Source organism: Hyla sarda, chromosome 4 (genome assembly GCF_029499605.1).
Source record: "Hyla sarda isolate aHylSar1 chromosome 4, aHylSar1.hap1, whole genome shotgun sequence".
NCBI lineage: Eukaryota > Metazoa > Chordata > Amphibia > Anura > Hylidae > Hyla > Hyla sarda.
In genome coordinates, this window is record NC_079192.1 from 212,679,106 (window position 1) to 212,700,849 (window position 21,744).

A 21,744-nucleotide genomic window follows, 5' to 3' on the forward strand; every position below is an offset into this window, starting at 1 on the left:
TGAGATATACAGTATACTGTACCGTAGCAAATTACAAGTCAGTTCTTGTAGTTGATATGTTGGAAGCAGGAAAACGGGTGAGCATAAGAATCTGCGTGACTTTGACAAAGGCCAAATGGTAACAGTGAGACAACTGGGTCAGAGAATCTCCAAAATGTTTTGTTAAGTGTTCTCAGCATGCATTGGGTTGTGCTTACTAGATGCGTAGCTTTAGGGGGTGCAGAGGTCGCAGTAATTCCGGAGCCCTGGTGCATAAGGGGGCTCAAAATCACATCTGCCCCGTAAGAGACCAGTGTTCTAATTTGCACACGGGGCCCTGTTGCAGATTTTGCATTGGGCCCAGAAGTTACAAGTTACGCATCTGGTGCCTACCAAAAGTAGTCCAAGGAAATACAAATAATGAGCCAAGGCACATTGATGCTTGTGGAGGTGAGGAATACCTTATCAAGCCTAGTCCCACTGAAGTTGATGCAGACTGCTCAGAATGCCTATGATGACCCATGTCCATTGATAAAATGACTTGCAATGGACAAGTGAAGTTTAAAACTAAATCACGGGGTAGTAGAAGGAGGACTCCTGACCGAGGAGACATTGTGAAGTCTGGGTAGAGCTCATTTCTACAAAAAAATAGCACCACACCTGTCCTCAGGTTGTGTGTGGTATTGCAGCTTAATTTCTTTGAAGTAAATAGGACAGGTATGTTGCTTTTTTTTTTAAAGAAATTAGCTGTTTTTCTATTCCTGGACAACCTGGATTCAAAAGATCTGCATCTAATTTCTTGCCAGATACCAAAGAAGAAGTTCAAAAGTTTTATGTAGTCCATGCCTTAACAGGCAGAGCTGTCGTGTTGCCACAGGAGGAACTTACACAATGTTATGCAGCTAGTTTATTGTCCATTTAAAATGTACCATTTGCACATGTAAAACGATTGAGTAATATAACGTCTAGTGCCCTTATAACATTTTTAAAGATTGGGTAAAAATAAGGTTATTATAAAGCCATGGTCATATTGTTCACTAAATTGAGCTGTTCTAAAACAGTTTGGACTGAATCACAAGTGCAGCCAAACTACATTATTATCTCTTTTAGAGACAGGATGATTATTTTTAACTAACCTCCCGTTCTGTTTATGTCCAATTTGATATTCCTATTTATTCTATCAGTTCCAAATGTTAATCGGTAGAGAACTACCTTGTACTTGGAGGAGTAAAGAACTTTTAAAGGCCTTAAGAGCTTATTAGCACACATCGGATTTCCCAACATGTTGTCCAGCCTCACTGCTATGTACTTAATCTTTCTTTCACAAGAGTAAAAGAAAGAATGGCCTTCATGTCTCGTGCCCGTTGGTGTAATTGATCAAAATGCTTAGGGTGTTTGAGAACAGTCAGATATCGTATGAACCATATCTATCCATTTATTATCACAAACACATATAGATCAACTGATTACTCCGAGTCTGGAGCCCAGTACTGCCAGCAAAAAGCTGATTTTCCTAGGGAAAAATGCTTTTATCTCCTACCAGCTGACAAGGATAATGTAGAATTTTATGGTGGCCCCAAAGATGAACGGGACCCCCCCTCTATGATGTCCATGTGCAATAAGAAGAATGAGACCACACCTTTAACTTCTTAAGTCAAGTGTTTTGATAACTTTATATTTTATGTAATGTTTGGAGCTGGTTTATTGGTAAAGAAAATTTATTTTAGATATCTACACTTGCCAATCCTTCCTGGTCCTGTCATTTGTTTTATCTAACCATAAAATTCCTATACAAACATAATATACTTGACACTTGGTTTTCTTGTTGCGGTCCCAAAGAGAATATTTCACTTGTGGGAGAAGCAAAGCATTGAAGTATATCGTCCTAAGCAGTGGGTGGCTCGCACTGGCTGAAATGTCTTATATTATCTGACCACTATAATTAAGATGTTTCTGGGCAGAAATTCATACATTCCTAGGCTGATGATATTCAGAATTACTTGCCAGTTCCAACAGAAGTCTGTTAAAGTCAGAATTTATTATAAAGAGATAAGAAAGCAAAAAAAAAAGAGAGAGCAAAGTTTCAGGCAAGCAATTGCATATGGTATTAGTATTGGAAACAAATGTTCTCTTTAAAGGGGTACTCCACTGGAAAACATTTTTTTTTTTAATCAACTGGTGCCAGAAAGTTAACCAGATTTGTAAATTACTTCTATTAAAAAATCTTATTCCTTCCAGTACTTATGAGCAGCTGTTATGATCCACAGGAAGTTCTTTTCTTTTTGAATTTCCTGTCTGCCTGACCACAGTGCTCTCTGCTGACATCTCTGTCCATTTTAGGAACCATCCAGAGCAGAATAGGTTTTCTATGGGGATATGCTCCTACTCTGGACAGTTCCTAAAATGGACATAGGTGTCAGCAGAGAGCACTGTGGTCAGGCAGAAAGGAAACTCAAAAAGAAAAGAACTTCCTGTCGATCATAACAGCTGCAGAATGATTAAGATTTTTTTAATAGAAGTAATTTACAAATCTGGTTAACTTTTTTGCACCAGTTAATTAAAAAAAAAAAAGTTTTCCAGTGGAGTACCCCTTTAATTCTATGGAAATGATCTGAACTTTGGTTTAAATGACTTCTTACTAAAAAAAATCATAATGTTTTTCCTCCAACTACTTCACTTAAAAGCCTAAGTCATAAGGCACAGAACTCTTCAAGGCATTAGAAGGTCCATGTGGCACATTGCCAGCGATGTTATAGAAAATAGCTCAATAAATATATTTCTTCAATTAGCCTTTATCCTTCCACAGTTTTAAGTGTGTTTGGAAGTTTGTACAGGAAGCTTATCAAGTACACCAATAAAATATTAGCTATATGCCATTTGCAGCTGTGTGTGGCCTGGTTGAATAGATTATATAAAGCATATGATTTTTTTGTTATGGAATGTCTATTTGGAGCGCAGTGAGTGCTTTTCCAGTATATGCTCTAAAGTGAAGTTTATATAAGAAAGTCAACCTCCAAAGTCTGACAAATGTAAATAGAAACTGTTTTAAATGGAGAAAAGATGGAATTGTTAAGAATTACACATTGGTTTCTAGCCAGTAGGTAGGATTTCAGGTTTTGCTATATAATCCTTTAAACATGTGGATTGAAAGCTACAGGGAATTATAATGTGAATGAAACAAATGCAGAAAAGAGTAAAATGAGCTACTGTTTCCAGACACAAGTCTTGTGGCACTTTTGAAAAGTTGTCCTTGGAAACCTATAGAGCCAGTTGGAATAAATGACCTATTCTATGAATTTCCTCCTGTATCTGGAGTTATTGCTTATCGTTTCTTTGCTGCTTTCATTTTCTGATCAGTAACTTGGCATTCTTGGGGTAAAGGGTCTTATAAACTTGTGGTTTGTTTATCACTATTTGTTCATTTGTTTATAACTTATTGTTATATTGTTTTTCAGCTCGGTTTTCAAAGGATCTGCAGTATGTGTTTACCACATGTCGGACATTCAGACTGTTTTTAATGGTCCATTTGCTCACAGAGAAGGTCCGAATCACCAGCTAATTCCTTATCAGGGTAGAATTCCCTATCCAAGACCTGGAACGGTAAGTTACCAGAACTGCATTGTACCGTACTATGAATGTGTATATACTTGCTTGCCTTTTACGTGTGGTACTGTCTATGACTAAAAGAAGCTGTAGAATCACATACAGTGCTACATAATCCTTCTTAGTCAATCATTAGCAATAACAGAAATCTTATAATACCTGCAGTGACTCTACAATTCAGGCCCCCGTCTGGCAAATTAGGGTCTGTTAAGTGGGTGTAATTATTGCAACTAGAGATGAGTGAACTTACAGTAAATTTGATTCGTCACGAACTTCTCGGCTCGGCAGTTGATGACTTATCCTGCATAAATGAGTTCAGCATTCAGGTGCTCCGGTGGGCTGGAAAAGGTGGATACATTCCTAGGAAAGAGTCTCCTAGGACTGTATCCACCTTTTCCAGCCCACGGGAGCACCTGAAAGCTGAACTAATTTATGCAGGATAAGCCATCAACTGCCGAGCCGAGAAGTTTGTGACGAATCAAATTTACTGTAAGTTCGCTCATCTCTAATTGCAACTACTAGTATGTCTGTTAACCTGTTATATTTATATCAATAATTTAATAGGATTGTCACGGTAATAGCTTTTTTTAAATAGACACTTTGCTATTACTTTAAAGAAACAAAACTAATTTGATCTATTAAAGGGGTACTCCAGTGAAAAACATTTTTTTGTTAAATCAACTGGTACCACAAAGTTAAACAGATTTTTAAATGACTTCTATTTAAAAATCTTAATCCTTCCAGTATTTATCAGCTGCTGCATGCTCCAGAGGAAGTTGAGTTGTTCTTTTCTGTCTGACCACAGTGCTCTCTGCTGACACCTCTGTCCATGTCAAGAACTGTCCAGAGCAGGAGCCAATCCCCATAGCAAACCTATCCTGCTCTGAACAGCTCCTGACATGGACAGAGGTGTCAGCAGAGAGCACTGTGGTCAGACAGAAATTCAAACAGAAAATAACTGGAAGGATTAAGATTTTTAATAGAAGTCATTTACAAATCTGTATAACTTTCTGGAACCAGTTCATAAAAAAAAAAAAAATCCACCCCTTTAAGCCAATGCAGATCTTTGATGTATTTTGTTCACCTTATCACTTTTTATAGAAGTATATCTGGTAGGGCAGAATAGGCAGAAGTAAGCATTTTTTTTGCTCAGAGGAATTGATGTATTCAGACCAGTCCCAGTATTGGCCGCACATCTCTTCTGGATGCTGGGGCCCAATACATTATATTGCCGCTCAGCCAATCACTTGTTCAGGCAGAACACCACTGCGGCCAGTGATTGGCTGAGTGGCAATTGATGTATTGGGCCAAAGCACCTGGAAGAGAAGAGCACCAGAGACCAGGAGCAGTGCTACTGGAGTTAGTTGAGGAATGTGGGATTTATGTATAACTTTTTTATCTTATAGCAGACAGCCTGGGCATCTTGCTTTAAAAATAAAATAAAAACCCTTTCTGCCAGAGTACCCCATTAATGTTATGGCTTATTGCAAATATGGTGAAATATTCTAAAGCAGTTATTTGGGATGCATAGGGTCTATGTGACTAAGAAGCACATCATTGTAAACATTCATTATGCTCAGCAGGCATTTCTTTGGCTAAGGCAATAGAAGTCTGGCATACAAACTTGTGGTTTTTTGTTATTTTAAAATGTTTTGGACCTGAATATTAAATGAGCACTAAGGAAACCTCAGAGTGACGTGGGCTTGTATATCTTAAGGAGCAAATTACTAGCAGATTTTCTTTTCCAAAGTAATGTACTAAGGATGACCCTTTAGGTTGGTATGGAGGTACTATACTGAAGGTTTAAAGGGGTACTCCGTAGCTCAGCATTTGGAACAAACTGTTCCGAACGCTGGAGCCGGCACCGGAAGCTCATGACGTCATAGCCCCACCCCCTCATGACATCACTCCCCGTCCCCTCAATGCAAGTCTATGGGAGGGGGCGTGATAGACTTGCATTGAGGGGGCAGGGCATGATGTCATGAGGGGACAGGGCTATGACATCAGAGCTCCCGGCACCGGCTCCAGCATTCGGAACAGTTTGTTCCAAACACTGAGCAGCAGAGTACCCCTTTAACGGTTCAGCAATCTCCCTATGAATAGTCATAGTGAGAGTCCTCCTCATTGGAAGCAGGAGAGATTCAGATAAATAAGGATATACATCTGCATTATAAAGTGGCTCCAAGTAGATGGCATTTGGCAGGTCCCATCTGCTATCAGCAGTCAGGAACCTGCCTGTAATGGCAGACAACAGCGATCGCGCTGATGTCCACCATTAACCCCTCAGATGCTATGATTAATACAGATCATGGTATCTACGGCAATGTGGGCATTTAAATGGATGATCGAATCACCCGTGGCAAGGCAGTGAGGATCCGATCATCCAACATGTGAAAACTTTTTCTGTTTTTTATTCAGTGTTGTTGCACTAAGCAACCAGTCATATAACTTTAGAGAAATGTGGCGCAAAACTTTTAAATCCCTTAGCCCGGGCTGCAAAAACTAAAAAAACTAACTTTAACTCACCTTCCTACGTTCCCCTGTTGCACTGGTATTGGCATCCCATTCCTCTGGCACTCAGAACATCACACTGCAGTCGGCGTATGGCCAGCCGCATCGATGTCCTGCCTCGGCCAGTAATAGGTGTAAGGAGCTCGGGCCCCACCTTCTGCCTGCTGCATGGACTCCTTACATGACAGTGCACTCAGCCTATCACCGGCCGAGGCGGGGCACCACTGCAGCTGGCATTACGCTAAGCCTAAGAAGCAGGGCCCGAGCTACGCCGGAGGAACAAAAAACCAATACCATGGCAATGGGGGACATAGGAAGGTGAGTTAAAGGTTTTTTTAAGTTTTTGCAGCCCGGGCACAGGGAGACTTAAAAGTTTTGCGCTGCATTTCTCCTTTAAGAGTATTGATAAAATGAAATCAAGGAAATGACTGGAAAGTCGCTGAAAATTTGTTTTTCTTACATCCTTTATTGTCTTTTATAGCAGTCAATAATTTGTTAAGCTTGAAAGACCCAATTTAATGTTTAAACTATTGGAATTTATATTTCAATGGGGCATTTCTCCATCAGATAGCTGTCATTCATTTTATATTGTATAGTAAATAGCCATTCTTACTGGAATCTCTCCATAACCTTGGCAACCATATATTTCTAAAGTTTAATATGCAGTAAGATGGTCATCATAATGCAGCATCTACATACAGTACAAAAGCTGTCTATTCTGACTTTTAAAATACTATTCTGTTAATAGGAGAAACTAATGGATTGTGGTGACTTTCATCCAATTCATTCCGCTTTTTTCCGCTACATAAACTGTCCCCAGCCTTTTTGCTTTTGCATGAACTTACTTCCAGTCATTCCTTGTGCTTTGCGCACTTGCTGCCATAAGATCTCTGCCTAGATCTGTGTTAACATTATTCTCGATACCATATACAGCCAATATGCGGTAATATCATCTATCACTTTTCTTTTAGTGCCCAGGGGGTGCATTTACGCCAAATGTGCTCACAACTAAGGAATTCCCAGATGATGTTGTGACCTTCATAAGAAACCATCCACTTATGTTCAACTCGATTTATCCAGTGCATAAGAGACCGCTCCTGATAAGAACAGGCACTGACTACAAGTATACAAAAATAGTGGTGGACAGAGTAAATGCGGCAGATGGAAAGTACCATGTCTTGTTTCTTGGGACAGGTAAGAAGAATAAGTAAAATGTAATAAGTAAATTCAATTCATACAATACCAGAGTCCAACTGGACTACCTCGAGGCCGAAGAGCTGAGAGAACAGGTGCTTGCATCTCAAACTCTTCAGGACTTTTTAGGTCCATTATCATCATGGGCCAGACTAACTCTGTATAAAGTACTGTATAAACTCTGAGCTGGTGTAGATTTATGACTTTTGTGTGGCAAATCAGCCCTAAAGTTGCATGTGAGTAGCATGTGCCCCCTGCATGCCCCCCTCATGCAAAGTTGTGTCCTTTTCCAGACCCCTCTCTGCCTGCTTTTTACTTGTATATCCTTAAAAGTCCCACATTTTGCACAGAATCTGCACCTTTTAGGGATATATATGGACATTTATCAATGGGTTTAGTCAGGTTTTCTTTACTATAAGTGTCGCAAAATTGGCGCAACTGCGACTACGCGATCTTTCGTGCGACATTTTGACTGGAAAGCGAGAAAAGCAAGTTTTCCAAAAATTAACTACGTAGTAATAATTTTAAAATGGACTACGGGTAGTCAGGTAATTATTAACTGCGACAGTCGCAACTGCGCAAAAAAAAGTCGCAACAGGGTTAAAAATTGACTAAATTTACTCCAGCTCAAACATGGAGCAGAAAAAGCTACTACCAAAGTAAAAAAGGAAAAATTGCTTACGTGAAAGAAAATTATCAACAGGCTGAAACCAGTTGATAAATAAGTGACACATAAGCAAAAAAAAAGTAAGGAAAAAATTACTAAAAAAAAGAATACATAAGCAAACATTGATAAATGTCCCTCATAGGCTCCTGGCACAGCTTAGACGATGAGAATAAGGGGGACATTTACTATGTCGGTTTCTCTGTTTTAGCAACAATACATGGCAACTTTGACTTGTACAATGGCCTCCCATTCCTTTATGTGGGAGGACACAATACCTGTAGGAGGCGCTTTGTGTTTTGCAACTTTGGCTGACAAGTGACCTCCACCACCCTCTCCATAAGATATCTCTGTAAGATAAGACATTATACTAGTGTCCTGTCACTATGCTCTTGTATTCTATTATTGCTTTTAATGTACTATTTGTTATCCTTACAATTGCAGTGATAATCTTTACTTGTGTAATCAGACAATGATAGAAATTGTTGATAAAAAAAATGGGGCGCAGAAAATATTTAGATTATAACTCTCTAGCTAAGATGTGTATGGCCAGTGCATGAATGACTATGGAGTATGTTTAATTCTCTATGGCCCACTATTTAAAGTGATAATTTAGACCACATTCAGTAAAACAGTAGCTGGCTCAGAAATGATCCCATCTTTTACACACATGTAAAAGTTTCATTTTTGGACATATTTGTAAATGGGTGTGTGGTTTTAAGCACATCAGAGGATAAAAGTGTCTGTGATGTTTTGCCATCCAAAGCGTTTGATTCTGCATATCATTGTACATTGTAATCTGCAAAACCACTCTCTATTGTTAAGTAAAGCGTATTGCTGTTTATACACAGAATTATAGACAACAGAAACAAATGCATTCCTCTGGCATTCAAATATATGAGATGACAATGTCCTAGATTAACACTGAAAAGGAAAGGTATTTTAATAGTGAGGACCTACATAGATGTAATACATCTCTACAGCTGAGAGGGGGGCTACAATTGGATCATGTTAAAACAATTCTCTAGGGTCCAAATACATTAGGAGCACACATCTTTCCTTTTTGTTCTTTTCTCCTTCTCCCCGTATTAAGATACTGTAGATATTATAGTGTATTGATCCGACTTTGGATTCTGTTCCGGTAAGGTAGGTAAATGTAATACTGTATGTAGTGGGGGTACACTTTCCTCAAGTCTGGGCTTGATTAAAACCAATGTAAAAAAATATATATGATTATATATATATATATATATATATATATATATATATATATTAATGTAGATCCAGTAATACAACAATAGTGATATTTCTTGTGGTGTCCTTTGTAGGGCCCTTACATCGGACTTACCAAGATAAGACTGGTAGTAGATGTACATAAATTAGAAAATAAAAATAAAATAGGTATAACACAATAAAAAGTAATAAGTGCTGGTATCCCAGTTAGGCAAATAATAGGTAGAGCTATAGGTGCATGCACGGGGATCGTGCTATGCCGGATGGAATACAATGTCTTATGATCTGAGCATCGATGTCTCTGTGGCTCATATTTGCTAGAGATATTGCGCGTGGAAGCGTGCTGGTAAGCGAGTGAATTCAGTGCGCTATGCAGCGCTGGAGATTCCTTATATGTGTCCCACACTACCCTGACAGCACAGGGATAGAGATTAGTGAGTGAGATATAGATAGTCTGTTATTTGTAATCCTGTGGGTGCATCAAGCTGTGCTCTGCAGCGCTGGAGACCCCTCAAATGTGGACCACTCTACCCCTGCGGCATGGGGAAAGTTTGAGTGGGTTTAGTGGTTTGGCACACTATGCCTCTTACCAGCAATGTCCTGGAGCGAGGCCACCGGGCATACTTTTTTGTTGATTGACCGTTGCAAATTTATGTAGGTTTTTCTTCATTGCCTTCGGTGGGGAAGTAAAAATTCACAGTGTTTCTGGTTGTACTGCAAGACTGTGGAAAAGGACTGTAAATTAGAAAACTGTGCAGAAAATCGGAAAATCAGACAGTCATTGCCCTGATATGCTATTGTAAACCCAACCCGCTTTTATCAGATCGTGTGCCAAAATTTGGCAATGTGTCTGCACCACATTTTTGGCGCATTGCGCTAAAATAAACCTTCAAACCCGATAAAGGGTTAGGGCCAACCAGAAATGTGTGTAACTGGCGGCAAAAGGGGCATTTTCTCACAACCCAACCTATTTACTATTCTGTGATTCAGAAAATCCTGTGACTAAATGGCTGAAAATTTCCACCAAGAAAAAGCTTGTCAGAACTTTCCCGACCTCTGAATCTGTGAATCCACTTAGTAAATAGAGAGGAACCCTGAAAGTCTGAAACAACATTCCACACCAGTAAAAACCCAACACTCTTAGGCTGGGTTCACACTACAGACTTTCCAAGCGGAATTCCGTTTTGAAATTCCTCTCAAAAATTCTGGTGCAGCAGAGTCCCATTGTTAGTAATGGGATTCCACTGCACAGTGCACACTAGGGAATTTTATCAGCAGATATTCTGCAATCATAAGGATTGTCTCGTCCATTCTTTAGGCAGAATTTTTCCATTTAGAGCTTTGTAAGGGTGAACCTAACCTTGGTAAATTATGGCCATTATGCACAGATTTTGAGATTTTTTATATTTCCCTTTTTGAGAACTGCCATAGCAGTTTTTGAGCCATAGTCAGAAGTAAATTCTAAAGGAATAGGAAATATATAGATTGCATTTAGAAAAAAAAAAAAAACAACTGCCATGTGTGACCACAGCCTGACACTGCTTTTTCCATCTCCATCAGTCTAAGTAAGGCCGGGTCCAGTTGTCCGCCATAGTTTCCCTCTGGCGTGCACCGGAGGGAAACTGATCCTAGAACTGATCCCATTCGTTTGCGTTCCCATGTCTGGTGCCATAAACAATGGATGCCGGATGCCATAAATCAGATGACAACTGATGCATGTTGTCATCAGTTATGGCATCGGTTGCATTGAGATTTAGGCTGAGTTCACCTATGCCGGATGCCAGACATATGTGAACCCAGCCTAAATAGTTATGCTATGCTAATGAGGCATTGGTATGAGGGGAGGCAATTCAATTTACAGCCAAAGCCGAGTTGTCAGGATAATGTATTGTTGGTTGCCGGTTCCATTAGCACAATGTAATAGTACACATTGTAGGACAACTATTTAGTCTGCCTTTTCCCCCTCTCTGTCCTTAATGGTCGAGTCAAACAACCCTGACTGTTTAAAAAGAGTTACATCGAGGTAAAGTAGATCACATTACACTATATCAGTTCTTAGATAAAAAAAATACAAAGAAAACTGCCTGAGTGTGAATGGTGAGTATTTATTTTTACAGTGGATTGTTAATCACTGTGACACTTCTAGTTGTTTCTCTTGTAAAAGACATGACATAGTCACACTGAATAGATGGAAGAGAGTCGTTCCCATCTCAGTCTGCATTTGCTTTACAGCTAGTCACACATGTTTATTGCTGTGTCTGCCAAGGCATTATAGCTCTGCCAGGTTAACATTCTTATTGGATAGCTTTATAGTTCTGGGCTAGTGTTTAAGTTTTATGGAATTACTATCTCAGGGAGATTTTCACCAAAATAAGATTCATATAAACTCAGTATATGCTTATTTGACATAGATTTATCAAGTGCTGACAAACTCGCTGTTGTGAATAGATCTTCATAAGCTCTTTGTTCTAAGGAAGCTGCTTTCACACGCAATGCTTTTCACACAGACGCCTTATGGTGATGAATGTGTTTTACACAAATGAGTACAGTTTATCTCTGGAAATATATCATACTTGTATGCCAAACTTATGCAGTGGTATCTTTGATGTATGGCTAAAATTTACCAAAGAGACCAACAAAATGCCCAGTACTGAAACTGTAGTGAAAGTCCAGACTTTGTACAGTAGCAAAACACATCTTAGTACATGGTTTAGCACATCCGTGGTCTCCAAACGGTGGACCTTCAGCTGTTGCAGAACTACAATTTCAAGCATTCCCAAACAGCCAATGGCTAGTTTTGCAACAGCAGGAGGTCCACAGTTAGGATACCACTGGTCTACAGGGGGGAGAATTATCATTGTATTTAGAGTAGGTTTTTTGCTTACATTTGGCGCATGAAATGTTGCACATGCCCCTAAGCAACTTTTTTTTGCGACTTTTGTCTGTACGCCCCTAAATAAAAAACAAAGTCAATTTCAGTTTTTACTTTGCAGTGGTCATGTATTTATCAAGTGTGAATGTCACCCTGCCACAGGCCCCTACCCCCTTCCCCATTCCAACACTGTAATTTCATATTCCGCACCGTGAGCCGTGGTTGGCAGTGCCGACCCATCTTGGCTCCAAGAGGGGAATATGAAGTAACAGTGCCATGATTTCATACTCTCTTCTGGGAGCGATGATTGGTCGGTGCAGACTATCCTAGTACTGCAGAGTTTGTGCTATACATGCTACGGTCAGTAAGACCGCAGCATCTATAGGGTGACAGAGGGAAGAGACTCCCTCTGCTTTTCATTGGCTCCCTGCAAAATGATTGCAGGGTGCTGATGGTAGCCATGGCAACAAGAGGTCAGACAATGGCCTCCGTAGTCATGGTTTTCAAAAGCCAATCAGACTTTTTTGTGAAAAAAAAAGAAAGAAAAATGTAAAAAAAAATCAAAACATTGGAAAAAAAATAGAAATTTAGAAAAATGGAAAAAAGGACAAAAGGGACAAAAATATGAAAAATGGTATTTACCTTTGGTTTTCAGCACATAAAAATACATTAAATGGGGCATACTACTATTTACTGAAATGCCAGTATTACAATTTACAAAAAATCTCACTCCCATTGATTTGCAAACTGCAGTTTTCTGAATGATACAAAAAAGCAAAACGCAGCCTGAATTTAGCCTAATATGTAAGGAAAAGTTTGCTTTTATGGTATGTTCACACGTACGCAGTTTTGATGCACAGGATTTGATGCACAGGATTTTCTGCTGCAGGTTCTAATGTAAATTAAATGACAGAGCACAGCTTCTAATCTGCAGTTACAAATCCTGCACATCAAATCTGCACAGGATAATGTATGTGTGAACATACCCTTAATGGGATAAAAAGTAAGGATTTCATGAAGGACATTCCAAATTCTGACAGTTGCTTCATAGAAACTGGCCATAAAGCTCCAGCTTGTAGCCAGGAGCCCTTGTGGTTGAAGTGGCAGTTGACAGTCTGTTGTTGGAAGACGAGGGAAAAACACACTTATGTTACAAAGGACACTGTTCACACTGCCCTTAATGGGAATCTGCCAGGACAGTCTCTTTTATGTCTAAATAAAATAAGTCAGCATGAACGACGGCCTATGACATGACATGAAGTGCTGCTATTTCTGTGAGTTAAATAATTACAGTAATTAAGTTGAAGGAAATGGTTTAAATAGATTTGACTCTGTTATAGAGAAAGAAACTGTACAAAGTTGCCAACTACTATTTGGACTTGAACTGCCTTGCAGGGGACCGCACTCTATATCCTAGTTATTCAGTAAAAGAAAATTGCAAAGAGTGTGCATTTATAGACCTGCGAGTTCTCTGCAGGGCATGAAATGACTATCGTGTGGATTCCCCTGTGTAAGACTAGATTATATTTGTCTCTCTGGGCCCAAGTTGTCATTTTTCAATGAGTGATAACTTATTAAAGGGGTATTCCAGGCAAACACTTTTTTATATATATCAACTGGCTCCAGAAAGTTAAACAGATTTGTAAATTACCTCTGTCTGTTTCAGGAACTGTCCAGAGCAGGAGAAAATCCACATAGCAAACTTATCCTGCTCTGCACAGTTCCTCTTGACAGTTCCTGACATGGACAGAGGTGTCAATAGAGAGCACTGTGGTCATACAGAAAAAAAATTCAAAAAGAAAATAACTTCCTGTGGAGCATACATCAGCTGATAAGTACTGGAAGGATTATTATTTTTAAATAGAAGTGATTTACAAAAAATGTTTAACTTTCTGGCACCAGTTGATTAAAAAAAAAATGTTTATTTTCCACCGGAGTACCCCTTTAACACAAAAAGCCAGGGAAAGTCTCCCAAAAACAAGCGCACTAAGTTTACTGAAACAAACTTCATTGTGCCGGTTAAATGTGTAGTAATATAGTGGAGAGATCATATTACTTTTGTACATAGTAAAAAGTAATAATCTGATTTTAAATTAACAATCCAAAATATCCTAAATTAGATTGTTCATTTTTTATGTACTTATATGGTAAAAACTGTAAAAAATCTCATAAAGAATGTATCCATGCTTTTAATCCTACATGCGATTTTAGTTTAACCAATTTGTTACTTTTGATTTAGCAGAAATAAAGCTTGATGTACAAAATAATGAACCAAACACCAGGTTTCTAGTGACCTTACAAATACTGTTGCCATATTATCAATTAAGATTCCAAGATTATAATATGTCATATATGTTTTTTAATGATCTAATACATATATTTTAAGGACCCTTTCTGAATTAGTGTCTGTGTAGGAGGTTTACCAAAATGGGTTCAAAGAAATAGAGAGCTGGAATCTAATCTATTTGGCTACTGGTCCACTTTTCCTTTACTTTTTTTTTGCTAAATCTATTTCTGTGTTTCATAAATGAAAATGTTGCCATAAGTATATTCATGATGGTTTCTGTCCTGTAATAATTTAACAGTTTCTTATAGTTATTGGCAGACTGGCCATCTCTATAACCTCTTGAAAAGTAGTTTATGTGATTCCTCAAAACTGAATAAGTCTATAAGCTCCACCTCATAGACTTTTTCAGGAGTTGTCAAATCCCTTAGACTTAAAGGAAATTTGTCAGTAGTATCACCCGCACTAAACCTGTCACACAGACTTGTAGTGCAGGTGATGCTGATTAAAATGGTACTCAAATTGTCCAGATTTGCACAGCCGTTCCGCCGCAAATCACGTTTTTCAATTTATGCTAATGAGGGGCATGGGTAGAGCTCCGATCCGAGCTTGGGGCATGCTGACGTTATCTTCGCCGAGCTGCAGCTCCGCCCAGCTCATCAAAACTCATAACCCCCCTCCCTGCTCCTTCGCCCGTGTTAGTGTATGGTGCATGCACCGCTTACTGTGTACTCCCGGAAGCATTGTTCCCCTTGGCTTTACTGCCGCAACCATCTTTGATAAGAAAGAAGCCTGGGGGGGATGCCGCTTCCAGGGGGCACACAGTAAGCAGCGCATGCACTGTACACTAACACGGGCGAAGGAGCAGGGAGGGGGGTTATGAATATTGATGAGCTGGGCAGAGCGAAGAGGACGCCAGCGTGCCCCAAGCTCGTATCGGAGCTCCACCCATGCCCCAAGGCCCTCATTAGCATAAATAGAACAACGTGATTTGCTGCAGAACGGTTGTGTGAATCTGGACAATGTGAGTACCGTTTTAATCAGCATCACCCGCACTACAAGCCTGTGTGACATGTTTAATGGGGGTGATACTACTGACAGATTTCCTTTAAGTGTTTGTTATAGAAAAATGTTACAGACTGTTAAATTGTGTAAAACATAACTATTGACGTAATTTGATTATTTACAAAATAATGTTCCTGTTGCTGTTACACACTTGCTATGGTGCCTCTGTTTTTTTTTTTTTTTTTGGATTCCCTCTTAGAATGTCCACCTAATGCATCTAGTAATTTAGGAAGAGGCACCTTCACTTTGACACCATGCACAAGAGGACCTAGGGGTGGGACTAAGATATTCGATATCAGGGGTGGACTGACAACTCATGGGGCCCCCGGGCAATAGAGCATCATGGGGCCCATGCATCTTTCTATGTATAAGCCACACCCATATAGTTTAACCCCTTAAGGATGCGTGGCGTACATGTACATCCTGTGACAGCTCCCCTTCATTGTTGTGCACTCAAGAGCTGAGACCTAAGTTATTTTATTTTACTAATTTTAAAACATTATAAAACCTATTTAAATTGAGTAATATTTTAACCAAATGGACCTACAGAATAAAGATAAGGTGTTATTTTTACCAAAAAGTGCACTGCATAGAAACGGAAGCCCCCAAAACTTACAAAATGGCGTTTTTGTTTTGTTGGTTTGTTTTAAAATTTTATAAATGATAACTTTTTGTAAGGCATTTAATCTGCTTAAAATTGTAAATTTCTGACCCTTATAACACTTTCATTTTTCCGTATCTGTGTGATCTGTATTTTTTATCACCACGATTATTGTTTTCCTGGGGCTTTGTGATTGATTTTTATTAATTTAGATTTTTTTTTTGCATATGAACTGACCAAAAATCAGCAATTCTGGACTTTTTTTATGTTTACACCATTGACATGCAATTTCATTAACATTACATTTTAATAGTTCAGACATTATGCACGCGGCAACACCTCATTTATTTTTGTTAACTTTTGGGTCCCAGCATGTTGCACCATAACCTTTACTGTTCTACTATATAGTGCAACACACTGGGAGTTTTATGTTTGGTTTGGGTTCAGCTGCAGAACCATAAGCTGTGTCAGGGCATGATGGGAGTTGCAGTTAGTTCCTAACTACAGCTCCCAGCATGCCCTAATACAGTCTGGGGATCTGCAGCTGAATCCAAACCAAACTTAAAACTCCCAGCGTGTTGCACTATATATAGTAGAACAGTAAAGGTTATGGTGCAACATGCTGGGAGTTGTAGTTTTAGGTCAGCTGCAGAGCCGTAGGCTGTGTTAAGGAATGCTCGGTGTTGCAGCTACTAAGTACAACACCCAGCATGCCCTGATACTGTGTATGGCTCTGCTGCTCATCCAAGCTAAAACTAAAACTCCCAGCATTGCAGGGCCATAGGCTATGTCAAGGAATGCTGGGAGTTGCAGTTACTAACTACAACACCCAGCATGCCCTGATACAGCCTAGGCAGAAAGTCATTTGCAGGCATTATTTCCCCTTACTCACATTTGGCAGCAGGCAAGAACTCCCCCGGGCTCCTCTTCAGTAGGAACTTCATGAGGTCTCTCTTCCTGGTAACAGACGTGCCTGCACGGGGAGCACACATGTCAGTTACCAGTAGCCCTGCACTAATGTTTTAAAGAGTCCTGCCCGGCATATAGGCTCTTTAACTGCTGGGGGGGGGGGGGGATTTCGGTCTGATGATGCTGCAGTGGCTAGGTTGCAATTCAGGTCTACAGGGGATGGGCCTAATGTGAAAAAAAAAGAAAATGGTCCATGCGGCCCCCCCCTGAGACCCGAGCCCTCGGGCAATGTCTGGGTGCCCGACCTGTCAGTCCGCCCCTGTTCAACATGTGTGACCATCAACAATAGACACAGATGGATGTTCTTCAAGGGCATTAGCGCTCAGTGTGAGAGGTCGACGGTTATGCCCTCTCCTGGCCCTGTCCCCATACAGTTCTATGGGAGAGGCGGGGAGGCAGCGAACGCTGCCTCCCCGCCTCTTCCAGAGAATTACATGGAGGAGGAGTGTCGGCCGCCGCGTCATGCTGCAGCCCGCATGCCTCCTGCACGGAAAAGCTGTGGCGGAGCCGTGACCCCGTGCAGGATATCGTGGGGGGGTCCCAGCATTCGGACCCCCCGCGATCAAACACTTACACTTATAAGTGTTTTCCGCTGCAGATGTCCTTTAACAGTATCTACAGAGGAACATTTTTACCAACTCCAGGAAATAATGCTTGACATCCTCAAAGTATTTTTTGTCACTTAAAAACTTTTAACACATCACACAGGCTTTGAATCAGTCGAGATCTGGGTGCTGAAACCCCCCACCAATCGCTAGATAGAGAGGGGAGAAGTGAACGGCTCAGTGCTTCTGTTGTTGTGACATTAGTTGCATTGAGATCTAGGCTGAGTTCACCTATGCCGGATCCTGGACTTATGTGAACCCAGCCTAAGTCTGTGGTGTCCATCATATGCAATGAGTCAGGGCACGTCGGAGTGAGCCAAGGAAAGAAATGCTCAGCCATGCTCTTCTCCCAGATCTAGTGATCAGTGGAAGACTGAACACACAGAGCCCAAATGGTCAAAACTTTGACATGTCTATGTGAGGTGTGAACATTTTGTAAAAATAAATACAATACATCTACTGAGAATATGTATATATATATATATATATATATATATATATATATATATATATATATATATATATATATAGTTTTAAATAAATAAGAACATTTTTTGTATGTTTTTTCCAGATAAGGGGATTGTACAGAAAGTGGTCGTCCTCCCTGGTAACAGCTCCACAAGTGGAGAGCTCATCTTAGAAGAACTGGAAGTCTTTAAGGTTTGGCACCATCATCTACTTTCCAGAAGTGAACATGTTTACATACAGTTTTGATCTGACAGACTTGGCAATATAAATAAAACTATAGATAAAAGATCTGGTGTTGTAATGTGTATTTGGGTTAGCTGGGACTAGCACTGAAATAACGTAATGTTTGGTGAACTCTGTAATTTCAGTGACTTCACATCAGACGTGATAAATATAGCTGGCAGCAGACATAGACGGGTAACTAGCATTGAAAGTAAACAGAAGTTTGCTTGTTTTCCTACTATAGTAAAGGGATGATCTCGCTATATTGTATTGTTGCCAGCATTTCAAAACCATTTCCAAGGACACGTTTGTATAAGAGTAAATTTATATTCAAGAAAAGAGCCAAACTTTTTTTAGGAAATTGAAGACTAAATCAGGACATTCATGCTGAGATTTTTAATTATAACACATACAGAAATATGTAAACAAAAATAAAATAGAAAAATAATAATAATAGAAAAAAAAAGAAGTGATTCTTGTTACAAATACTCCAGAGGGGGCATTATTACTCCTTTGAGGAAAGTCATGTTTTTTCCTAAGGCAATGAATGAACAATTCCCGGAAGTAATCTGTCACTAGTCACAAGTCACTAGACATAACGGATTGCTGTCTGTATACTAGTCCTTTTCAGCTTGTAGCATTGAGCTGATTCTTTAAAGCATTGACAGTTACCACAACAAATATCTCGGTAGCAACTCTCAAGTGCATGAGGAACAGAAGCCTGTAGAGCAATTGGCTACTTGCCAACTCTCCTCTTAAGGAGACCAAATGTTTCAATGGATGGGCAAAATGTAAAATGCGCTGCAAATTAAGTAATGGTACTTGAGATGGAAGCACTAGATTTTAGTTTTCAGATCTAATATAGACAATCTTTAGTAATATCAGTGACATTTTTATTTAACATTTTTCGATTTCTATCCTATTTCTAGGCTTTTTGATGATAATGTTGTTATGGCAATGTTGAAAGGTTATAATAAATTACAAGAAAGTAAACACAGCATTTAAAGGGGTACTCCGGCGCTTAGACATCTTATCCCCTATCCAAAAGATAGGGGATAAGATGCCTGATCGCGGGGGTCCCGCGGCTGGGGACCCCTGTGATCTTGCATGCCGCACCCCGTTAGAATCAGTCCCCGGACTGATTACTGTCGATCACGGGGATGGAGCACTGCGACATCATGGCCCCGCCCCCATGTCATATCACGCCCCGCCCCCTCAATGCAAGCCTATGGGAGGGGGCGTGTCACGCCCCCTCCCATAGGCTTACATTGAGGGGGCGGAGCATGATGTCACATGGGGGCGGAGCCGTGACATCACAATGCTCCGTCCCCGTGATCGAACAGTAATCAGACCCGGAGCGAACACGCTCCGCTCCAGGGACTGATTCTAACGGGGTGCGGCATGCAGGATCACGGGGGTCCCCAGCGGCGGGACCCCGGCAATCAGGCATCTTATCCCCTATCCTTTGGATAGGGGATAAGATGTCTAAGCGCCGGAGTACCCCTTTAAGAATCTGCATTCAAATACCACATGTATCACAGTCCGTGATAGACCCCACAGTTGTCCTATACTGTTACATTTAGAGATAGACTGTCTAAAACCTTACTTTGATGTAGTTCAGGTTTTAATTAAGCGATTCATAGCTTTACTGAAGATTTTATTAAATGTAACATAGGTATTTAATTTTCCTGTTTGTGTTTCCTTGGTTTAGAGTCATGCTGCTATAAAGTCAATGAAGATTTCTTCAAAAAAGGTAATAAGCTTTACCTTGCATGGGTTACAAAAAAATGTACAATCTGAAAATTGTATTTCGACTTATCAATGTTTGGAGTTTGATAAGATAAAGACATTTTTGAGGCACTTGTACCATCATTTAGGCACAAACAAGATTTAAAGTGCCCTTGTCATTTGCAAAAACATTTATATAATGTAAATAATAGCATTATATGTATATTTGTAATATACATTGGTTAGAACATTTGTATATTTTTGGGTGAAAAATTGCCTGTGTGTCTTTGTGTGGGCAGCACAAGCAGGGCACCTGTAAGTGTGAATATATTGTTAGGGTTAATATCCTTCAAAACTATATTTTAGGTTTGGTTTGAAATTAGGCTTTAAGACAGAACATGGAGATCAAATAACTTGTTTGTAGGTAGCCTTACTTCAAGGGGTTATTCATGTATAAAAAACATAGTTGCTTTATTCCAGAAACAGCACCACACCTGTCCACAGGTTGTGTATGGTATTTCATCTTGGCCTCATTCACTTTAACAAAACGAAGCTGCAATGTCACACACAACCTGAGGATAAGAGTGGTGCTGTTTCTGGAAAAAAAGCTACTATGTTTTCTAATTCCATATAACCGCTTTATATAAAGTATACCATATAATATATATTATATATATATATATATAATTGCAGGTTGCTGAACAATAACATTGTATTTATCTACCTAGTGTTAAAGGGGTATTCCGGCTTTATACATCTTATCCTCTACCCAAAGGATAGGGGATACTGTAAGATGTATGATCACAGGGGTCCCGCTGCTGGGGACCCCTTCAATCTTGGTGCAACCCCCAGAATTCTATGCCGAGTGCTGCCTCCGAGACGGGGACGTGACGTCAAGCCACTCCCCCTCCATTCATGTCTATGGGAGGGGGCGTGATATGAATGGATATGAATGGAGGGGGCATGACACGTCCCCATCTCAGAGGTAGCACCCGGCACATAATTTCAGGGGCTGCGGCAGCACTCTTGCGATAGTTAATTTTATCCCTATCCTTTGGATAGGGGATAAGATGTATAAAGCCGGAATACCCCTTTAAATGTTTCTCAGTTCCTTGTATGGCTCTTTCATTAAAACTTAATCTAATTTTATATGCTTGTAGCTGAAGTTATACCCAGAAGCTTAGCATTACGCAACTATACGTTTCAGTACTTACTGAATGAAGATCATTGCCAGATTAAACTAATTTTTTCCAGCCGCTGTAATGACTGTAATTACACTTTGCACTCCAAAAATTAATTCCCTAATCCATGAATAAAATCGCAAAAATGCGTCTCACGGCAGGCATGTAATTTCAGTTTCCTTAAGTGACATTTTAAAACCTTGTCTCTAGTTACTTATAAATCCCTTCTAGGAGGAGGACTGTAGGGGAGCTAGAGATTACGTTCATTAGTAATAGCACGCTTAGAATCAATTGAGTAGACACATCCTATCGCTCTGATTATATTATACTACATTAACATTCAGAAATTGCACAGAGCCTGAATACTCATTCATTTATGGAAAGTCAAGTATCAAAAAAAAAAGTCAGAATTTAAAAAAAGGATTAATTTGAAAAAGTAGAGAACATGCATCATTTGCAACTGAATAAACAGTATAGTAAGTAAAGTAGTTAGACCTACAGTATAATATGCAGCAGGGTTCCAGAGGTTTATAAAATAGATTATTTAGCAATTAACAAATGTATA

The 21,744-nt window shown here is 39.7% G+C and overlaps 1 protein-coding gene across 2 annotated transcripts in view; it reads left to right on the forward strand.

Moving 5' to 3' along the window:
• Positions 1–21,744, forward strand: part of SEMA3C (semaphorin 3C) — a 199,627-nt gene that overhangs the window by 152,807 nt on the left and 25,076 nt on the right. For both annotated transcript variants that reach the window (XM_056573422.1, XM_056573420.1), the window contains exons 11-14: positions 3,435–3,579; positions 7,065–7,287; positions 18,152–18,240; positions 19,982–20,023. In XM_056573422.1, coding sequence (XP_056429397.1) covers positions 3,435–3,579; positions 7,065–7,287; positions 18,152–18,240; positions 19,982–20,023 — 499 coding nt within the window. The remainder of the gene's footprint in view (positions 1–3,434; positions 3,580–7,064; positions 7,288–18,151; positions 18,241–19,981; positions 20,024–21,744) is intronic.